This window comes from Microtus pennsylvanicus, chromosome 8, assembly GCF_037038515.1.
Source record: "Microtus pennsylvanicus isolate mMicPen1 chromosome 8, mMicPen1.hap1, whole genome shotgun sequence".
NCBI classification, from domain to species: domain Eukaryota; kingdom Metazoa; phylum Chordata; class Mammalia; order Rodentia; family Cricetidae; genus Microtus; species Microtus pennsylvanicus.
This window is the reverse complement of record NC_134586.1, coordinates 17,783,867-17,807,213: the sequence shown is the minus strand read 5'-3', so window position 1 is coordinate 17,807,213 and position 23,347 is coordinate 17,783,867. Positions and strand designations below refer to the sequence as shown.

Here is a 23,347-nt window from a genome sequence, read left to right as displayed (position 1 = left end):
TTTCTCTATGGTATCTTCAGTGTCTGACATTCTTTCTTCTATCTCTTGTAATCTGTTGTTAGTACTTGTTTCTGTAGTTCCTGTTCGTTTACCCAGATTTTCCATCTCCATCCTTCCCTCGATTTGTGTTTTCTTCATTACTTCCATTTCATTCTTCAAGTCTTGAACTGCTTCCCTTACCTGTTTGATTGCTTTTTCTTGTTTCTCATGGTTTTCTTGGGTGTCTTTGAGCGATTTATTCATTTCCTCTATCTTTTTGTTTGTAATCTCTAATTGTTTATGGCAGTTTTTCATCTCCTGTTTAAGGTCTTCTATTATTTTCATATAGTTCACTTTTGAGTCGATTTCTTCTAATTCTTCTAGAGTAGGGTGTACAATTCTTCTTATTTCAGGATCCCTGGATTCTGGTGATGTCATGTTGCCTTTCAGGTTGTTGGAGGAATTCTTGCATTGGCGCCTTCCCATCTCTTCCTTTAAATGGAGCCAGGAGAGGCCTGGTGTCTTGGTCCAGTCTTTGCTGTGATTGACTCTCTGGGTATATCTCTTCAGTGTAGAAGCAGGAACCGTTCCCATCCAGATGGAACTCCTCAGCACCAAAACATGGACGCCTGGTAGTCCAATGACCCGAGGACAAAAGGGGGAACTTGGGGGGCAGGGTGGGGACGGGTGGCCTGCCCTGTAGGTAGGCACTCACCGCTCTGGGTGGGTAGCCTTAGTGTAGGAGCAGAAAACTGTTCTTGAGCAAAGGACCTTGCAGAAAACGCAGACTTGGGGGGGGGGGGGGTCGTGCGTAAGAAAGACAGCCCTGCAGAAGGAGCTGGGGGAAGGGGGTTTGTGCTCTCTTCAGGGACAATCTGCCCCTGGATAGCACGCACTCACCCGTCCAGATGGAATTCCTCAGCACCTAAACAGGGCTGCCTGGTAGCCCAATGATCCAGGATGAATGGAGCAGGGGGGGAGCGGTATCCAGAAGAGCACAGGAGACCCTGGCGCGGGAGCTGAAGGTGCCCGGGCTCCCTTACAGGGGACCTTGAGGCCTGCCCGGTAAGCAGGCACTGACCGCTCTGGGTGGGTAGCCTTAGTGTAGGATCTTAAAACTGTTCTTGAGCACTCTGTTTTTTGTTTTTTTTTTTTAGTTTCATCCATTTGCATGCAAATTTCAAGATATCATTTTTTTTTTTACCACTGAGTAATTCTCCATTGTGTAAATGTACCACACATTTTATCCATTCTTCAGTTGAGGGGCATCTAGGTTGTTTCCAGGTTCTGGCTATTACCAGTGATAATACGAGCAAAAAGGTCAAGACCCACAGAAACACCTGACTTGAGCTAATGGGAACTCGCTGACTCCAGACTGACAGTAGGCCCAAACTAGGCCCTCTGAGTGTGGGTGGGTGACAGTTGTGTGGCTGGGGCAGTCTGTAGGGCCAGTGGCAGTGGGACCAGACTTTATTACTACTGCTTGAATGGGTTTTATTGGAGCCCATTCTCTTTGGAGAAATACCATGCCCAGCCTAGATATAGGGGAGAAGGTCTTTGTTCTGCTTCAATGTGATATGGCAGTCCATGAGGAGCCTTACCCTTTCTGAGGAGTGAGCAGGGAGTAGGGTGGGTGGAAGGTAGGGGGAGCAAGAGGAGGGGAGGGATGGGGAACTGGGATTGGTATGTAAAACGAGAAAAGGTTGTTTTAAACAAAGAAAAGCTGGACAGTGATAGTGCACACCTTTAAACATGGCACTAAGAAGGCAGAGATAGGCAGATGTCTGTGAGTTTGAAGCCAGCCTGGTCTACAGAATGAGTTCTGGGAAAGGTTCCAAAGCTACAGAGAAACCCTGTCTCAAAAAACAAACAAACAAACAAACAATAAATAAATAAATAAATAAAAAGAAAGAAAGAAATGAAAAATGTGTCCTTATGATTCCCCAAATTTCCTCAGTGACTCTCATAATGTCTGACTTTCATCACTCATTTTATTAATATAGATCCTCTCAGTATATTTTTGTTAATTTGGACAAAGTTTTGTCAAAATTGCTAACATTTTCAATGAACCAACTCCACAATATGCTCTATACCCAAAAGAAGGTGGGAAACACAACTGGACTCAATGAGTTTTAAAAAAAAAAGAAAAAAAACAGGGAACTGAGTGGGTAGGGAGGTGAGAGTGAGTTCGAAGGAGTTAAATGCAGGGAAGTGAACATGCTTAATTACAAGATATGAAATTATCAAGAAATTAATAAAAACATTTTTCAAAAAGAGAAATCATAAGCTAATGTTAAAATGTGAGTGAGCAAATAGAAAGCAGATACAGTGGATACAAAGCTCTAATGGGAACAGAACTAAATTTCTATGTAAGACAGCACAGCTGGAGTCAGAAAAAACCTTAAGAGGAGTTGGAAATGCTCTGTTTGGATGTAATTGTGGATACAAAGTGTATTTATTAAGGTTCATATTCCTCAGCTGGACATGATGTTGCATGTCTTTAATCCCAGCACTTGAGAGGTAAAGTAGATCTCTGTAGTATTAGGAGCGGTGGGGCTGCATCCCCTGCACCCCAGCCACCTGGCTAGCTTATGGCCCGAAATAACAACACACAAATTGTATTCTTTTAAATACTGCTTGGCCCATTTCTATCTAGCCTCTTCTGGCTAACTCTCTTATCTTGCTTTAACCCATATCTAATAATCTAAGTAGCACCAGTCTTACCAGGAAAAATTCTAGCCTACGTCCATCCTGGGTAGGAGCTTCATCACCTGTGCCTCAGAGAGCAGAGCTATCACCTCTGTCCAGGAGAGGGGAGCATGGCGTCTCTGAGCTCACTTCCTCTTTCTCCCAGCATTCTGTTCTGTTTACTCCTCCCACCTATGTTTTAACCTATGAGGCCAAGCAGTTTCTTTATTACTTAACCAATGACCTTCCTCCATCAGATCTCCATAAGATGAGGACAATCTTGTCTATATAGCAAGAGTTAGGCTGGGCAAGGTTATACACACATACATGCACACACGCACACACACACACACTTGTATATACCGTTAATATCAGCACTCAGGAGGCAGAACTAGGCAAATTTGAGCTCCAAGTCAGCCTATTCTACAGAAAGAATTTTAGGACAGGCAAGGTAGCACAGAAAAACCCTGTCTTGGAAGAAAACAAAAACAAACAAACAAAAAAAAAACAAAATCAACAACAAACCACATGAGAACATTAAAAAAAAACCTATTCTGGTTTAAAGGACACTACAATCACACCAGCACTGAATGCATGAGAATCTGAACATATAGGAAATACCAAGAGTGACATTCCCAGCCAGTGAATGAGTACATGAATTCTAGATTAGAATAAATTACTCTATCGATACTAAATGCAATGAGTTCAATCATTTGGGTCTGGTTATATAAAATAATGTTTTGTCTTTGGAAAATATGTAGAAACATTTGACCTTCAATTTTGTTTCGTTTGTTTGGTTCTATGACACAGACTCTCATTTTTTTCAACAATCTTGTTTAGCCTTCTAATTGCTAAGATTACAAGTGTAAGCCACTGCAACAAGTCAACTTAAATTATTACCACTATTTCTATAAGGCCTCAACTTATAGATGGATTAAAGATGGGTGGAACAAACTGATGTATTAGATAAAATATAGTCACCAGTTCCTTTCAACTGTTCACCAAATTTGAAATTATATTTTATGTCTAAAAGAAATGTTTTCAACAATGAAGAAAACTTCTACATGAAGCAAAACACAAAACAAAACAACAATCAACCAACAAATAAGAAATGAAAGCCCATGGCTACATTATAGTTCTTAATTGTGCTTTCAATTAGGATGATTTATCATGTTGATAATGAAATAATCAGGTTGTTTATTAGGGTTCTCTATTTAGTTTTATGGGTGTTTAAGAAAACAGAAAGAGCAGATTCTTTAAGGGCTTGGAGCAATGGGTGTCCATGTACCAGAGAAGATATACCCTTCCAAGAAAGAAGATGACCTCTGGTCTGTCAAGTCAGATTCAGGAGAATGTTTTCAACCTCTTCCAGCACATCTCTCTGTTTGCGAGGAGGAACAAGTCCTGTGATCAAAACATTTGTTCATAAGAAGTCACAGATTATTACAGGAAGCAAATGAAGATCAGTACACTCCATTTTAACTTTACCTCTTGCTGGAGAGAAAATCAGGTAATTTATCCAGTCTTTTCTCACAGACACAGGGATAGACATTATTGCAGTTATTATTTTCTAGTCTTGTTCTAGATAAAAATACACATTTTCCAGTTTTATGACTGAATTTTTCTATGTTCAAGTCACTAAGGAACAAAAACAAAAAGGCAATTATTTAATTTTCAATATTCACTAAAATGTCCTGATTTCAAAAATTCTGTTAGCTAAAATATGCAGAATATGCAACTATTAATAATAAACTCATTACTATTTTTTATTCTCTGAGCTCATTATAAAGAAATGGTATCTTGATCATGCCAAAATTCCCATCCTATTCCACACTCACAAATTTTGATCAGCAGATGAAACTGATTTTAAATATTTCCAAGGAATTATTTTATGCTAAACCTGCTTTCCTGCTCACATTTTGTCAATTAATGTGCTAGGTAGCAATAAAGGTGTGTATCACAGAGAACAAGTTCTCATATGCTTGTATTTTCAGGAGAAAAGGAAGATTTGTAATACAGTCAGAGATGAGGGCTTACAGCTAATGCTCTGGGCTGGTTTTCCTTTCTTCCTCCCCCATTTCCCCAACCTCATAGCTAATTGGTCTTCACTGAGACATAGTAATCTGCTGAATTCCCTGTATACAAGACAACTCTGGTTTCTGCAGGATGACATATTAGAGGGCAAAACTTTCCTACTCTAAAAAATAAAAAAAATGCTGCAAAATAAAAAAAAATGTATTACAATTAGAAGACAAAGCAAATTATCACATAGGCTAAAACAGAAGGACTATGAGTTCCAGTTCAACCTGGGCTATATAGCAAAATTAGAAGTCAAAAAGTAGTTAATTAGTAATTATTATGATTCTGTAAAAACTGACAGAAATCAGATTCCTACTCAGGCTCAAGTGTTAACAGGAGTTAGGAAAATCCTCAAATAGTCAGGGAAGCACAATAGCCAGGTTCCCCCATAATAGTTAGAGGAAGCTTACTAAAGACGTACTCAAAATGGAGATCCTCAATAATGAATCCAACCAGGAATATTGGGGTACAATTGGAGTCCCAGTAATTGGGAGATAACAGTTCAAGACCTCGAGAGTTTGAGGCACATTTCAATATATAGGGATTTTGAGGCTAGTCTGGGATAATGAAACTCTGACTAGGAAATAGAGAAGGATGAAACCCACTCACATTGTATGAAACTGAGACTTCAACGTGAACCGCTTAGCAAAATAAATCACTTTCTTTGAATCTTGTATATAAGATGAGAAGAAATGGAATATTCAAATTCATCATAGAAATTTAGAAGAAAGGAAGATAAACAAAACCAAGTGGCTTCTAGTACACTATAGAACAGGTTATATTAGGTATGGAATATATATTAGTCACACATGAAACATGATTATGGGTGCAGTCAGGAAATCATGTGTGTATGTTGAACATGTGCAAAAGGAAGAAAGAACCCAGAAGACACCAACTGTACAAAAACGATATATACTAAAGAGAAATAAAATGTATGCTCACACAGTTACTTATACATGGATTGGCATGATAGCTTTCATAATTGTCAATTACTCATAATTATTGAAACTCAGAAACACACCATATATTCACATGTGGAGAAATATGGCATATTAGTGCTATAAAAGTGTGCTTTGTAACAAAAAGAATGATCCACTGATCTCCGAGAAGAGCTTAATAATAATGATATTAATAATGGTAAGAGGTGCAGAGAAAAATGGAGCCAATCACAATTCTGTGCATAGGATATGACACTCTGGATGTGACCATACTAATTTACAGTACAAGAGAACACATACCTTCTTGACTAAGGCCAGGTTGGGGGAAAGTGCAGAAAAGAACTTTGGAGGGTAAAAAATTGCCTTGTTTTTGTTTGATGATTTCTACGGCTGTGAAGAAACACCATGAACCAAAGCAACTTGGGGAGGATAGGGTTTATTTTGCTTAAATATCCACACTATATCAGTCATCAAAGGAAATTAGGGTAAGAATCAAACTGGGCAGGAGCTTGGAGGCACAATCTGATGCATGCCAGTGGTCATGTCAGAGGAGCTTAGATGGCAAGTGACTTCAGGGGATTGACCAAGCAGGAAACAAAACCCTGATGGGTAAATATTGGAAAGGAAAGGCCCTGAAACTCCAGACCCCAGACCCCAGAATATCTTTTGCTTCTGCTGTATCTTCACATGTTTGCTGCTGCAATATTACTCTGGTATATGCCATGGTGTGAATGGGTGTGGGGAGATTCCCCACTGCCCTTAATGAATAATGATAATGTCTTGGAAAGATCCCATTCTACTGGGAAATCTTACATGTGGATTGTTATGAAAACTGATTTTCCCATAAGCTATGTTGTTTAACTGAAGCAATAATTTTATACAGTAATAGTGTTACTTTAAGTAGGATTTTGATGATTGAGAGTTTTTAATAAATATAGTCAGGGATCCTGATAGAGGCTAGTTTAGTGGAAAAATTAACATAGGCAAAGGTTGGATAAAATGCTTCCCTTGTCGCTAATAAAGCAGAGGCTGCAGAGGTAAAAAAAATCAAACAAGGAAGTATCATACAGCTAGAACTCATTAGTCTCTATTGAGGAGCCATATATGTGGCTTAGATTAATGATTAAAACAAATAATTGAGTCCTATTTGCCCAACAAGCTTAAATCCTTTTCATCTTAATAAAGAGAGATGGTTCACCAGTTTCAGTATGCATGACAGCTGAAACAAAGCCTTAAGATAACTTCAGGTTAGATTAAGATGTTTTGATAATAGCCTGGAGATAAAATACTCTAGAAACAATCTAAACTTCTCAAGAATACATAGTTGATTCATTCATTAGGTCAGGGGTCAAAAAAACAAAGCAGCCCAATTATTACTAATTGACATACTTTTCTTGCTAGGATTTATTATTGATCAATGATGATGATTAATTTCTTATAGTTACTTCTGCCCCCAATCTCCAGTTAGCAAAAGATTATTGATGGTGGGTATGTACCCTAAACATTTAAAATAGAGTTGACTGGTTGATTTTCATATGTAAAAGCTTAGGGTTGCGATTCTTTTAAGATTCCTTAAAAGATTACCTTTCAAGATAAGTCACAAAGGGATTGATTCTTTCTTTGTGACCACAATATGCAGCCTGACATTAAAAGACCTGAGAGGAATACCTTTCTTGCTCTCACCTTGTTAATCTATGACAAGTTATTTAGATATAAATGTATTTGGGTTCTTGGGATGACTTTGTTTAAATAACGTAAGAGAGAAGAAAAACATGGATTTTCTTGTATTTGATATACTCATTCACTTGAAAAACAGAATGTGACCAAATTATAATTTTTATAATGCCTGAATAATTTTGTTGAGGTATATAAGTTGTAGAGGAAAATAATATCAGAGAATAGAAACACACAATAAAGAATACAGAAGAATTTCATCAAGAGAATGTGTGAGTATCTTTCCCTTATACCGTCAGATCAAAAAGTAGTACACAGATTGAGTGAATTTCTTTCGTGCCCTGTGCTTCTGGAGCCTGGACTCCAGGCAGGGGTAGATGCATATGTCAAAGGGGAATTCACCTTACTGTTTTGCTTCCCCAAATCATCACAGCTGACTTTCCTACAGTACTGAAGATTTCCAGCCCATGGGTGATACCTCCTACAATGTGCTGGGGTCTCCCACATTGTCACTGATTAAGAAAATGCCCTACAGGATTGCCTATAGCCAGATATTTATTATTGAGACACTTTCTCAATTGAGGTTGCCTCTTCTTAGAGGACTCTATCTTGTGTCAAGTTGACATAAAACTAGTTTGCACAATGATGCTGGTAAAAGTGTACATATCTGCTGAAATTCATATTTCTCATGACTTACAGGAGATGCATTTTATTACACGCACAATTCAAATCCATACATGGTTTTCTAAAACGTAATTGTTAAAAGAAAAAAGAAAGACAGAAAGGAAGGGGAGAAGGAAGGAATGAAGGAAGAAATCAATCATGAGTCAAACTGTTTCAAAACTAAACTTTACAACTATATGTAATGTATGATCCAGAATACGAGGGTATATCAACAGTGACATGATTCAGAAAACTGACAAAACTGACTAACATGAATATGGATTATGGGTTAAATGATATTACTAGATCGATCTACATCTCTTGAGTTTAGTCATTTTAGTATGATGCTATAAAATAAATCCCTTCTCCCTAGAGAATATTTATGGACCACTTAATAGTATTACTACCATCATTATTAGGCTCCATGAGACAGAATCTCACTCTGTATTTCACAATGACCTCAAACATACTATGTAGCCTAGGCTGTCCCTAAACTCAGTACAATAAATTATAAACCTTGAACTTTAACATCCAACTGGCCTCAAAGAATATTACTGTGTCTATGAAGTTTTAATGCACCATCAAATGGAGCAGGGAGGGAGGGAGGGAAGGCTGGAAGGAAGGAAGGAAGGAAGGAAGGAAGGAAGGAAGGAAGGAAGGAAGGAAGGAAGGAAGGAAGAAAGGAAGGAAGGAGTGAGTGAGAGAGAGAATACATATGGATTGTAGAAGGTTGTATGAAGTCTTGAACTAATGTGAAACTATTAAATAAGCCCCAAATAAATGCATGCTAAAGATGACACGTTCATCTTTATGGAAAAAGTACCAACAGTAATTAACAGACAAAGAGAATCCCACAACTGCACTCTAGTTCTTAATTGTGCCGTGTCAAAGCCATGAATATTTGAATGTTTCTCTTAGTGATGCTGATATATGCACTCTATTTATTAGGGTTCTGTATTAAATTATGTTTATCATTCATGATTAAAAAAAAACAGTGATTCCTGGGTGTATTGGACCAAAGGTATCTACTCCACAGACACAGCTGCTATGTGTTCTAGGAATGAAAATGTCTTCTGCTCTGAGAAGTAAGATTTCAGAAAAACATTTCTTTCGCTACTAGATCATCACCCTATTTATACAGCAGAATGAGACCTGTGGTTAAAACATTCGGTCGTTAAGTAGTCACAAATCATCAAAGGAAACCAACAAAGATGAGCATCTTCCATTTTACCTTTTCTTCCAACTTCACAGTGAATCAGACAATTTATCCACTTTCTTTACACATGTATGGGTTCTAACACAGTCACCCTTACTTATACCTGCTGAAATGAAAACTGCACAGCTTCCTCTCTTGTGTAGTGATCCCATTATTGTCAAAACAGTATAAAATGAAAGATAAAGTTGGCAGTTATTTAAATTCAGAGCCCATATTGATTCCAGGCTAAAGTTTATTCACCAAAATGTGCACAATATGGAATTAATCATAAGTATATTGACATAGGAGTCCCCAATGTGTGCTGTGATTATCATTAATGAATAAAGAAACTGCTTTGGAATTATAGCAGGGCAGAAATTATGTAGGCAGGGAAGATGGAACTGAATGCTGGGAAAAAGAAGGGTGGAGTAGGAGAGAAACCATGTAGCTGCAGCAGAGATGGATGCCAGAACTTTACCTGGTAAGCCACAGCCACATGATGATATACAGATTAATAGAAGTGGGTTAATTAGTATCTAAGAGTTAGCCAATAGAAGCTAGAGCTAATGGGCCAACCAGTGTTTTAATTAATATAGGTTCAGTGTAATTATTTTGGAGCTAAGCAGCTAGGAACTAACTAGTGGCCTCTTACTACAGTATATCAATAAAAAATTTCCATTTTCTCTAAACTCAGAAATATTGTCTTGGGCCAGTGACATGGTACAGTGAGTGGAGGCCATTAGCTCCAGATCAGACAACCAGAGTTCAGACTTCAGACCCTAGACAATATGAGAGAAGTGAGTATTTCAATGATCCCCTATCTACACCTGTACTGTGGCTTGAATGTTATAGTACATGTAAATATATGCATAAAATAAATAAATAGACTAAAATAAAAATAAAATGATCTTTTGGTCAAAACTAAAGTTTTTTATCTACTTCACTGCCAATTTTTTTTGAGCAAGTTAAATTAATTTTCTGTATTGTCAAGGACCAATCTTACACTAAATTGTTTTCATATGATTATTTTTAGAAATAAAGACAGTTTAAAAGTAAAAAACAACATTGCATGTGGCACACAGAGCAAGGTTTTATATGCCTGTGTTTTAACGAGAAAAGAGAAGTTTGTAGTACAGTCACAGAAGAGGGTTTGTGACTACTGTTGCGGTCATTTTCCTCTTTTTCCCCCCTCCTCAGATCTTTTGGTAACTAACTGAAACATAGAGATCCACTGACTTGCCTGCATGCAACACAACTTCAGTCTCTGATGGATGATGAATACTAAATCCACAACTACCTTCCAATGAAAAAGTAATTAAAAATGATAAAAAATAAAGCACAAATGGATAATGGTGAGCCTAGATGTCCATGCTGGCAGGGCCATGTTTAAATAGAAGAGAGCAAGACCTGCCATGCTCTTATGTACTGAATGAAAGATTACTGAGAAAATTATTACTGTTGATGCCTCTGATAGTTTCTCTAGCTGCTGAAGAAGAAATTCACTGAGTACTACAAAGAAAATGTCATCATCAACAAAATCCAGCAGAAACACTACATTAATCTGATGAAAGTACAGACAAAAGGATTACCACCTAACAAATGTAAAATAAGTATGGTTGATATCTTGAAAGAGATAAAAGACAGCCACATCTGCCTGTACTCTCAGCACTTGAGAGATGGAGATACATGGATCAAGAGTTCAAGACCAGTCTGAGCAGCATAAATCTCTATCTCAAAACAACAATAACAAAACAATAAAGATTAAATAATTTTTGAATAATATAAAAGGTAACTTAAAATGTAACTTGCTAACAATGCTATTAAAGGTCAAATAGAATTATCAGGGAACTTTTGAAAATTTGTATTTCTAAAAAACATCAGTAGGAAAAATAATGAATATGTGCTTTGAAGGCAGAGGAAGTTCTCGAAGATTAAATGATAAAATGTGGATGAGTTCTGGAAAAGAATGAACAGGAGAGAATAAATGATGATCTACCAAAGCTAAGGATGTATAAAAGGCCTGTGGAATTAGTTAATAAGATAATAGTTGACCAACACAAAACAGACTCCTTTTTTTCTTTGGTAGTTTGGTTGTGTGTGTGTGTGTGTGTGTGTGTGTGTGTGTGTGCTTGTTTTGGGACAATTTTCTTGTCTTATTAGTTGTTTCTTTTAGTTTGATTTCATTTTTCCCTTTTCTTTTTTTGGGGTGGGGAGAGAAGGAAATAACTTGAAAGTGAGTGATTATGGAGGGAGGTGGGGAGGAAATTGATATTAAGTGGAAAGGAAAACATGATCAAACATATTCTATGGAAAATGTAATTTAAAAAAAACAAGATATAATTTAAAAAAGAGTTAGAGCCACAGAAGATATGAGTTATTAAATGAAAATCAAAGTGCAAGACAAGGGACACCTCCAAAGAAATTACTGCTCAGGAGACTACAGAGATCTCCAAATGACACTGTTACCATGCCATTGGTGGTATCAGGACATAGAGAAATCAATCTCCAACCAATCAGGAAACACCTGCTCTTGGGTTAGTTTTCAGTGAGTAGTCTACAGGTCACTTTTCAGGCTCTTAGGGAATATCTTAGGTTTTTTATTGCTGTGAAGAGACACCATGACCTTGGCAATTCTTATAAAGAAAACATGTAATTAATGTGTCTTCCTTATAGTTACAGAGGTTCAAACCATTATTATCATGGTGGGGAGCATGGTGGTGTGCAGGCAGAGTTGGTGCTAGCTGCATCTTAATATATACACTACAGGAAGTCTATTGACACACTCAGTGGTATCCAGAGCTGGTGTGGGAGAATTGTCTGTAATCTGTCAATCATATTTTAAATAAACGCTGATTGGCCAGGCAGGAAATATAGGTGGGAAAACCAGACAGGAAGTAGAAATGATGTAATGAGAACAGGAGAATTCTGGGAAGGAGGAAGTTGATTACTCCCACTCCTGCCCAGATCACCGAAGCAGCAGAATGTGAGCTGCCCCACTGACAAAGGTACTGAGCCACATGGCTAACATAGATCAGAAAAATGGGTTAATCAAGATGTGAGAGTTAGCCAATGAGAGGCTAGAGCTAATGGAGCAATTAGCTTATAATTTATGGGGACCTATGTGTGATTTTCTTTGGGGCTAAACAGTTGTGGGGTACTTGGTGGGACAGAAACCCCAACAACAAGCCCTCCCGTTCATGTTACACAGAGCTTAGAAAATCTCAGTCTGCCTCCACAGTGACATATTTTCTCTAGCAAGACCCAACCAACTCCAGCAAAGCCACACCTCCTAATAGTACCACTCCCTATGAGATTATGGGGGCCAATTACATTCAAACTACCACAGAGAGAAAATATATGAGTGGTCTTACCCAGCACTGGAACCTGCATGTCAAAATACTGACTTGATAGGCAAGATGTATCCAGTGGAACCATTGTTATGGGATAAGTAACTACTTTCTTATTGGAGTTGAAGGATGCCAGGTTTGCTCTTGTAATCCAAATAAAAAACTCATGATTTTTGAGGTCATGGGCCCTCATAAGAAACGTGATACTATCATTGTATTAAGTGACCATGTGGTCAAATTGTACTCTTAATAATTAGGTTTATGTCCTAGACCTGGGCTGCTCTCAACCTCTTTCTTTTTACAGTGATCAGTGGGCAGTTCAGGGAAGCAGAGCTGGTCAAAGTGCATAGGAGAAGATAATACATACTCAGCCATAAAAAAGATAGCTTCATAAACCTATTTTCCCAAATACTACCATCAAGACTCAGGAAATAGAAGGGAAAAGAAAGGAGAAATCATGCAAGAAACAGAGAAGAGGAAAAGCATGTGAAAAACAGCCTTCTGGACATGACAAAATTCCTGCATCTCTAGGAAGCTGCTCACTACTCTTAAGGAATCACTATTGTTAGGTGACAGTTGCTGGATAAGGCAGATTCATTCTTTTGGGGGTATATGGTCACTGATAGGTATCCTTGCTCTAGGCTATACCCTACCATGCACCTAGGGACAGCATCAATTAAAAAAACATGAGTTAGCGGCACATGTTAGGACAGAAGCAGAGAAAGCTTGTTAGGGCAGGGAAGGATATGATCATATTATATTTTATGTATATATGATATATTCAAGAAAAAGGAATAATGTTAATAAAGACAATCAGTGAATAGATCTCTACAAGGTTGCAAACTAACATAAACCTTGGAGTTTGTATGTTCGTAGCAGTATTATTTATCAGTCTGAACCTGGAAACAACCAAAATGATCCTCAACTAAAGAATAGATAAGGAAAAGAGAATACTCCATTTATACAATGGAGTGTTACACAGCAGAAAAAAAATGATAACATCTTGAAATTTGCAGGCAAAAGGATGGATCTAGAAAACATCATATTGAGTGAGGTAACCCAGACCCAGAATGAAAAATAAAATACATACTCACGTATAAGTGGCTTCTAGACATGAAACAAAGAAAAACCAGCCTACAATTCACAATTATAGAGAACCTGGACAACAAAGAAACTCTAAGAAGAGATATACATGGATCTATTCTACATGGGAAATAGAAAAAGGCAAGATCTTCTATGTAAATTGGAAGCATGAAAAAGGCAAGATCTTCTGTGTAAATTGGAAGCACTGCAATCATGGGAGAGAGTAGAAGAGGAGAAGGGAATAAGGGAGGGGAGTGAAGAAAAATACAAAGCTCAATAAATACAACTAAAATCTTAGAGTTTATACAATATGACATCTCAAAATGGAAGGTAGATATACATATGTATGGACATATAAAATGTTCTCTATTTCTCTCTCTACACACACACACACACACACACACACATATATATATATATATGTATATATATAAATATAAATAACTTATATAAAATAACTAGAGAAACAAGTGAAGTGAATGTCTGGGATACTCATACTCATTGTATCTGTCAGAATGGTGTAGTCATTTCACATCATCTTAAGCTGTTGATTTGCTTGAGCCCTCTACATCTGAGAACACATAACCCTGAGCTGTGTTCAGTATTACATCACTAGCAGTCAGCTTCCCTGTCTAAAACTTGCTCAAACACTGCCTTATATAAATTGTCCTTACCTGTGAGTGCCATAGAAAATAAGAAAATTTATGTGAAATGAGAAATAAGTTGTTGTACATTGTGTTAGAGTATGAGGAAACTCACAGTTTAGATGGGTATCCATCAATCCATTGCCATTTACTTTTTGTTCTATTATATGACAATCCAATCCAGTATTGGTCTAGATTAATTTGGACCTGAAGGAATTTCTGTAAGAGAAAAAAAAGTATCTGGTGATAAAATTTCCCTGATTGGTTCAGAAAATAACATGCACAACAGGTTCCATTTACTCTTATGTCAGTTCTCTCTTCCAGCCCTTCAGTTCCTCTAAGCTTATTTTTACAATGATTTCCTACTAGTTGCTCATTTATGTCAATAACTGTCAGTTACATAACTTATTTAAAATAAAATTTCAGTTGTCTAGAGATACTGAATTCATGAAATGATTTGTGATTGTGTTTCTCAGAGAAAGTCTCACTGTGTAGCCAAGACTGACCATGAGCTCACAATATTCCTGCTTGTGGCTCCTAATAACAAGTAAGCTGCATACAAAATGAATTAATGGTTCATTAAATAATTTCTGACACTGTGAAATCATTCAAATGGGAATTCCCAAAGACTACAGAAGCATGTGGGAAGTGAGCATATGGCAAGCAATGCCCTGTCTTCAAAGCAAATTCATTAATATAAAAAATGCGGAAGAGAGAAGATTGCAGAGGCACAATTGTCTCATGGTAGTAAGCCTTCTCATAACAGACCCTGGGTCCTGAAACTAAGGCAGGAGCAGCAAGGAGAAGCCAATGATAACTTCTCCTGCACAATTTTTGCTTGCCAGGCAAACCATATACAACATTTAGAGGTCTCTCTTTCAGTTATCCTGACTAGACTCAGTATCTCACTATCCAAGAGTTAGAGAAGGAGTCTAAGAATAAAGAAGCATGTAAGAGTCTATGGTACCAGTTCATCTTCATCATCAGTTTTCAAAAGTGATAAGCTGCAGTCCTCGCAGGTCTGTTTACATCCAGTCCAGTGTTTTTTGCCCAGGATGAAATAACATTTGATGCCACAGCAGAACCAGTATCCTTCAACACTTGTGCCTACAATAGAGAGGGTGAACGGTAAAAATTCTTATTTTCTAGTATTCTGTTATCAGTGTACTATTTTAATTAAACATCTATAACTAAGCAACATTTCAGAGCTCTGAGAAATTGAAATTCTAGAATGTGTACAGACCCCTGTATACCCACGCTCTATGCAGTGTTGTTTATAACAGTAGATATGTAGAAAGAGCTGATGGATAAATCAATAGAAAAAAATGGAGCGCATGCACACAAAGAAATATTATTTATCCTTTAAAGGGAAGTAAATTGTCTGGTCATGATGGCTTATACCTATAACCTGAGCATTCCACAGAGTGAGTCAGGAGAATCTCCACCAGTTTTAAGCCAGCCTAGGCTAAGTAGTGACTTCCATGATAGCCTTGAGTATAAAGTAGACTCTAAGACAGCCTGGGCTACAGAATGAAACCATGTCTCACAACTTAACATTGCAAAAGAGAGATGCTCAACTAGGTGATGAATATGGATGAATTGAAGATGGTGTGCAAAGTGAAACAAGCCAGGCCCAGGGCCGTATTTTATGACTCAAGTCAGATGAGGGTTCTAACACAAACCAGCTCTAAGAAGTAGAGGCTCGTGAGTTATCAGAACTGGAGTATGGGGAACAAACCCTTGCTGCACAGAGGCAGTTACAAGGATGATGGAATTCTAGATATGCAGTAATGTACTGTGTCCTCAGTTTGTCCACATATACTGTGCACTTAAACTTGCATTGTGGACTGTGTTAGATTTTCTTAAGAGAAATAAGAAACACATGAGGAAATTTTGGAAGGTGTTAGTCTGTTCTCCTGGTTATGCTGATGCCTTCAAGAGTATGCATACATACCCAAACATGTCAAGTTGAATATGTTAAAATGAGCGCAGCTTGTTTAGCAATAACACCTCAATATGATTATTTTGTTTAGTGAGGGGCTGAGGATGACCATACTTTATCAACAAACTTTATCTCCAATCTTTGTTTTCCTGTGAAGAGGTATTAATGTTTATTTCATACTGGCCTAAAATTTGCTGAGCTGTTCAGATTATCGACTAATTTATAATCCTCTGTCTCAGCCTCCCAAGGACAGGGACTGCAACAATATGCTACTATTTACAGATGATAAAATTATTTTAAAATATTAACACAAAACATTTTTCATCAATCTGGAATATTTTCAAAATATGGCACTTTCTTTTTTCCTATCAAATAATTTATAATGTGGCAGGGTTTTTTGTTCTTGTTATTTTTTTTTGTCTATTAACTTTTGTTGTTGTTGTTTTGAGATAGGGTTTCTTTATGAAGCTTTGGTGCTTGTCTTGGAACTAGCTCTTTTGACTAGGCTGGCCTTGAGCTCACAGAGATCCACCTGCCTCTGCCTCCTGAATGCTGGGACTAAAGGTGTGCATCACCACTGCCAGGCTTAGCAGTTTTAAATATATTGTAATCTTTGTATAATACTCATTATTAACCCCTATGATGTCATAGTGAGATGCAAAAACTCTTTGTAAACTCTAAATTCTGAAAAAATATTTAATAATGAATACTAAACTGTGTCAATTAAAGTTAACCAGTCATGATACAAGATAAAAAAAGGTTCCTTATTATCCTTGATATTTTTATCTTTTTGGCCTCTTCACTGTGTCACTGACAGAGTTACACAAGTGTGGACACCATTTTGAAGCTCCAAAATGTGTTGCAGGGAGTTTCACCATGGTCACAAATACACCAACTTTCTCATACCAAAGCATAAGGAAACGCTCTCTCTCTCTCTCTCTCTCTCTTCTCTCTCTCTCTCTCTCTCTCTCTCTCTCTCTCTCTCTCTCTCTCTCTCTCACACACACACACACACACACACACACACACACAGAGAGAGAGAGAGAGAGAGAGAGAGAGAGAGAGAGAGAGAGAGAGAGAGAGAAGTATTTTATTAGTGTATCATATACATGCTCCATGCCCATTTTGGCCTAGGAATTTGGTAAATTCCCTCTTACTGGAAACTTCCATATTCTATCAGCAGCAAAGTTAGAGACACAAATTTGCCCATATACCAAAAGAACCTGAATTGTCGCTGTGCTGACTTGTGATTCCATCCACTTGGAGCAGTAGAAGCCAGAACAGCCCCTGAGTTCTAGAAGCTATAAATTCTCTTAATACAAACAGGGATTTCTGGGATGCCAGACCCCTTCATGAGATAAGGAAACCCCAAGCCAATTAAACACAAGCTGCTAATCAGACTTCAAATCTTCTGGAGAAGAAACAATATAGAATAATGCAATCCCTTATCCAAGATTCCCTCCTTACCTGTGCGCTGTTTACATTTTAAAACAACTTTAGTTTCCTCACAGCATCTGCTCTGTTTTCTTTCTAGGGAGTTTGAATGGTCTTTGAGGGAAACACACTCTATAGTTTTATTTCTTAACATTTCGTTCCTTAAGTAGTTGTCATATTTCATGGGTCTGTACTCTTGACGAAGATTATTTAGAGTCTTCTGAAATTCATGCTTTTCTTGGTTATACTGAAAAACTAAAATTAGTAGCAGATATAACAACAAAAAATGCTCATAAGGTGTAAATATTGAAATTGAAGAAAACTGAGAAAGCTCATGTTGACAACCAACACATATTACTTTAAGCAGTACTTTGACATTTAGAAAGTAGTACCTCAATTAACTCCCTATAGGAATGGGAACAGAAATTTACCTCTATTGGGGTAACTTTAATGTAAAGTAAAGAATACAGCTGAATCAAATTATGGAGGATGAACAACAACTTCTAATTATTTAAGTTTTCATAGCACAAAACTTTCAAATAACTACATAAGTAAAATATTCAGTGAATATTTAACACAGCCTGAAAATGTGAACTAAGAAACATGAAAAATGACACAATTCTCATTGTACCAGAAGGAAAACAAAATATCCAGATATGTAGCCATGTTTTAGCACAGCCTGGGAGTGATTTCCTCTAAAAATGTGAAGGAATCCAATGAAGCTTAAGCTTTAATGTCTCTGTAGAGATGAAGTCTATTTACTCAACCATGTTCTCAATATACACAGAAGAAAATAAATATAAGAACATCATTTCTTTTGCACAGATTTTTCTCACAGGATGTTTACATAATATTCACAATCAACTAAGCTCACAAAGCAGATTATCACCAAGTCTTCAAAAGAAAGGATACCAAGAATAAGACAGAACAAGGCAGCTCTCAACAGTTCCAGAGTTAATAGAATAGATATGTATGAGAATAGGACACTGTAGTGTGCCAGGCAAAATTAAACAAAACATAATGAAACAAAACAAAACGAAAACCTAAAAAGCAAAAACAAAGTCCAGAACTATCTGGCACATCCCTGATTATAGGCAGCACAAGAACAGCATGTTGACTCCAAAATTAGTGACTAAAGTTAGTTATTACTTAGGTGTAAAGACAAAGAAGGTGTATGCCAGTTACTCACTGTGTGTCACCAACACTGCAACAGCCACCAGAAGAATGGAACAAAGGATTCCCAGAGGTATTGCAATGAGGTGCCATGGGACTGAGCACTCTTAAACAAACAAACAATTAAAAAAACAAAGCAAGAAAATAATCTCAGTGGAAAGAGCATGTCCAAATAATAAGTATAATTTTGTGTAGCATAGAAACAAGGGGATATAGATCTCTTAATTAAAGTTTTACAGTAGTCCATCATACAAGCTGACTTAACATGTGCTCTCTAAATTTGTAGATTTCTACTTCGAATGTTACCCGCTATAGAAATCCTACAGGTGTGAGGTTTCACAGGATTTCTTTCTTTCTTTCTTTCTTTCTTTCTTTCTTTCTTTCTTTCTTTCTTTCTTTCTTTCTTTCTTTCTTTCTCGCTTGCTTGCTTTTTTTTTTTTTTACCTTGGGCCTTGAATTCTCAATCCTCCCACTTCAGCCTAGAAGTAGCTAGAAGACAGGCATGTGACCCTCACCCAATTTTACAGGATCAAAAGTTCATCCTCCAGAAAGCACTGGAGGCATAGACACAGTCCAAGTAGAAGATGCCATACTGGATCATGCATCCACCAAAGCAGCATAACTGAAGATGAAGAGGAAGGAAAAGGGGTCCATGTTCTTGAGAACTGTAAGGAACCATGGTTGTATACAGATCCATCTTTTCTGGGGCCTACAAGTCAGTTCTCTCTTTTTTCCCATAAGTCCCATTTTTCTCTAACAATACTAAACATCTTTGTGTTCCTTAGGGTCTGAACGCCAAACCTCTGATTATCACTATGTCAAAGACGTTAAAGCACTTGGAGTTCAACTGTCACAGTTTATGCGAAGTAAGCAGAAAAGAGAAAAGAAAAGTGAGAGTTCCTTGTTTTTATTAATAAACTTAATTGTTCTTTGACATTTCTGCAAATTCATAATGTGATTTAGTCATCCCCATCCCCACTACCCTCTTTCATCCCTTGGCTTCCTCTGCAGCTCTCTTCCCAGGAAGAGACTTCCTCATCAGATGGACTGATCTTGCTGCTTCATCACATTTGATGTTGGAATTACTTAAGACAATTAAAACACCTTCTTCTAGAGAGGAAATATTGTTTTTAATGCATACATTGAATTTCAATAATATTTTATTCCTCTAGAACATTTGGTGTTTCTTAAGACTCTACTTTGTCACTTTTTAAGGTTTCAGAATTCTTCTTGACTAGTTTAAATAGTAAAAACCTCCTAAGAGTTTTCCAATTGTAATGAAATGTATTTACTCCTCACTTGCAAATCCTCAAGAACTCTTTTCTTATAAACTTCTACTCATCTGGCTTTCTATGTTACTAGATAACAGTTAAAAATAATAATTTTTCTTTCCCATTTTCCCTTTAAAAATTGATTACTTAATTTTTAATCTAATGTTTAAACAATTTGCTACATGGTTACTCTCCCCATTATACTCACTTATCTTTCTCCTATTCCTGTGTATCACCACATCCAGCTAAAATGGAGTACTATAGTTTTCAACGAAAGAAAGTAGCATATTGTTTTTAAATGTCAAAAGTTACAGTGCATAATAATAGATAAATTTAGAAACATAAAACACTTACTTTTGTGGCTAGCTTTTCTGGGCCCTTGAGCCTCATCAGGCTTTCCTTCATTCTGCAACCCTGAAGAAGACTTATGGAATCTTATAGTTGCATAAGTGATCTCCTCCTCACTCATCTTGAGAGTAAGTGAAGAGCCGACTGTGTTAAAACCTGACCACGAGTGATTTCTAAAGAAAAAGTTAAAATATTCACCTTTAGAAAATTACCTGGATCTGACGCTGCAGTGGAGTGGAGAGGGATAGAGTCTGATTTGTTTTCCTAATGATAGAAACACCCTAAATCACATGGTCTGACCCTCTTTTTCATTGGAGGTGAGAAGTCATTGAAGATTTCTATCACTTATACCTCTAATATTTATAGCACATGTTATTAGGAAATACAGAAAGAATTAAAAATTTACTAGTAAGTTATTGTAATATTGGCACAGCGTATTTCTCTAAAATATTAAGCATATATAAATTGTTAAGCAAAATGAGAACTACTGAAAACTATTGAAACACTATCAAACTAACAATTCAAATAACAAAGTTTTCTATATAAATAAAAAATTTGCCTTAAAATTATTTACATATTTTGATAATGCACAAATATAAAAATGTTCTTGCAGTTTTGTCAATTATATATGACTCTCAGTGTTTCCCAGAAACCACCTTCAACACAATGTATGACGGTTAATACTGGAGGTGATTAACAGTTTGGACTCCAAGATACATAATTTTTTTTTTTTTGGTTAAAGCCCAAATACCTGAGATCTCCACCCTCTCCACCCAGCCTTAGCCTACACATTCTTTTCCAGGACCAAGCCTGGAAAAGGCATGGAACTAGGAAAATCCTACTGACTGGGGCAACCTAGATCCAGAAAGACTAACACTGCATCTTCTCTTTCATCTGAGGATCCAACTCCAAGTCTTCAGATATGATACTTAACTAGGAATAACTGCATCAACCAGGAAAGAGGAAAAGGGGTATTGCATGGGTAGGATTTGGGAACAATAGAGAGAGGAATAACAACTTGAAATTTTAATCTCAAATCAGTCCATGTGCATGATTATTTCACACAGTATATTTTAGTCTATATTGCCAGAGGAATCTACTTGAAAATAACTTCTGTTGATAATAAAGCAGTCACTAGCAAATGTCCATGAAAGATTCATTCTGATCATAAATATCAATATATTATTAAATAGTAAATATTCCTAACTCCCCTTGCTGCTTATATTCATAACTAATATGGTAGCCTACAGGTAATATGAAAAACAAATATGATGTGGATTGATTCTTCTCTAATTTTCTAATTTATGAAGTTTTCAAATTTTCCCTTAATTGCTGAAAAAGGGGAAACTTTAATTTAAGAATATTTTTTATAATTGTTATTTATTATTAGTGGGGATTTGGGGGGGTGGAATTACTTGAGCAATGGTGTAGGTGTCCAGAGGATAACTTAACTGAGTGAGTCATCTTATTCCACCTTTAAGTAGGTTTCAGAGATAAACTCAGGTGGTCAGTGAGGTTTGTGTAGAAAGTATCTTTACACACTGAGTCATCTCACACGGTTCCTACTATGACTTCTTCAAGATGGATAATATTTGACCCAGTTAAAGATTAATGAACTCTATAGATCTTTAGCACACAGCAGGAGTCACAGCACCCAGAAAGAAAAGTATCAGTACTGTTCTACTGTTTCCATAAGCTGCCATAGTTTACCAGACCTAACACTCTCAAGTCAGACCATCTAAAATTCTCTAGAGAACACTGGATCACATGATAGAAAAACAGCAAAAGAAACTATTACCTGTGTCTCAACCAGGAAATTATTTTGGTGGAGAGAATTGATTCTCCAGTTGGGGATCAACTTGAACTTCCCAGTACTGATCTCAGAGCTCCAAGAGAAAAGGCAGAACTGAATTGCCTCAGAGTGATACTCCAGCTCATTATTTTCAGCCCCTCCTCTTGACAGAAACTAAAAAGAGGATATTGCATAAAGAAGCTGAAGCTGACAGAAAGGGAAGAATCATCATATTATGATAGCTGCTGCAAATAATGTGTGTAATTGATATTTGAAGACCAAAAGGAGCATTCCTTCAAGTAAGTAAAATCAGTGTCCTTAGCAAAACCACTAGTAAAAAGAGATGACTAATGTTCCTCCATTCCTAATTTTGTAATAATAGACTGTTGGACATTTTCCCTTATGTTACTATTTGAAGAAAAAAGTTACTTCTTGTTTTTGAATCGTGCTTATTGCAGCTATGCATGTTTTAAGAAGCTTTTGCAGCACTCACATTTCCACCATGAAACTTGCTGCAAACATTTATAGATTTTTAATCACACATAATATTTACCGTGAACATTGATGGCCTTCCATATAGAGTAGTCTTATTGCTATTTTCATGGTGTGATTTATCAACTATAAGACATTGAACATGCTCAGCAAATATTCTACCTTTGAGTTACATATATAATCTTTGGTTCTTTTTGTTCTGTTTTTTTTTACTTTGTTTGTGTGTTTGTTTTATTTTTGTTTGTCTATTTGTTTTGATATAGTTGTTACATCAATTACTATGTAGCCCAGGCTGGTCTCAATCTCATAGTCCTCTTGACTCAATTTCTTCACTTCTGGGATTACAACTACATACCACCACATTGATTTACATCACATTTCTTGATATTTTCTAATAAATAAAAGGCATTTCTATGTTTATAAATATTGATCTATGAGATATTTTAAGCCAAATATAATTATTAATCACTTGTATACAGTATAAATCAAATAATTCTCTACTGCTGAAAAATATACTTAGAAAGATGTTTTAGGTATAAAATCATAAGATTAAATGAGCTCTAATACACATTATCACAAGTTCTGTAGTTTATTTATAGTGTAAC

The 23,347-nt window shown here is 36.7% G+C and overlaps 1 protein-coding gene across 1 annotated transcript; it reads right to left on the bottom strand.

Annotated features, from left to right (window-relative positions):
• Window positions 1-1,952: 1,952 nt before the first annotated feature.
• Window positions 1,953-22,376, bottom strand: LOC142855922 (killer cell lectin-like receptor 2). The gene is made up of 8 exons (XM_075982553.1): window positions 22,257-22,376; window positions 20,465-20,631; window positions 18,856-18,945; window positions 17,700-17,921; window positions 15,258-15,397; window positions 14,406-14,509; window positions 4,156-4,305; window positions 1,953-4,071 (listed from the first exon to the last, which is right to left on the bottom strand). Exons 2-8 carry the CDS (start codon window positions 20,577-20,579, stop codon window positions 4,026-4,028), a joined length of 867 nt encoding a protein of 288 aa, XP_075838668.1. The 5' UTR covers window positions 20,580-20,631; window positions 22,257-22,376; the 3' UTR covers window positions 1,953-4,025.
• Between the last annotated feature and the right edge of the window lie 971 nt (window positions 22,377-23,347).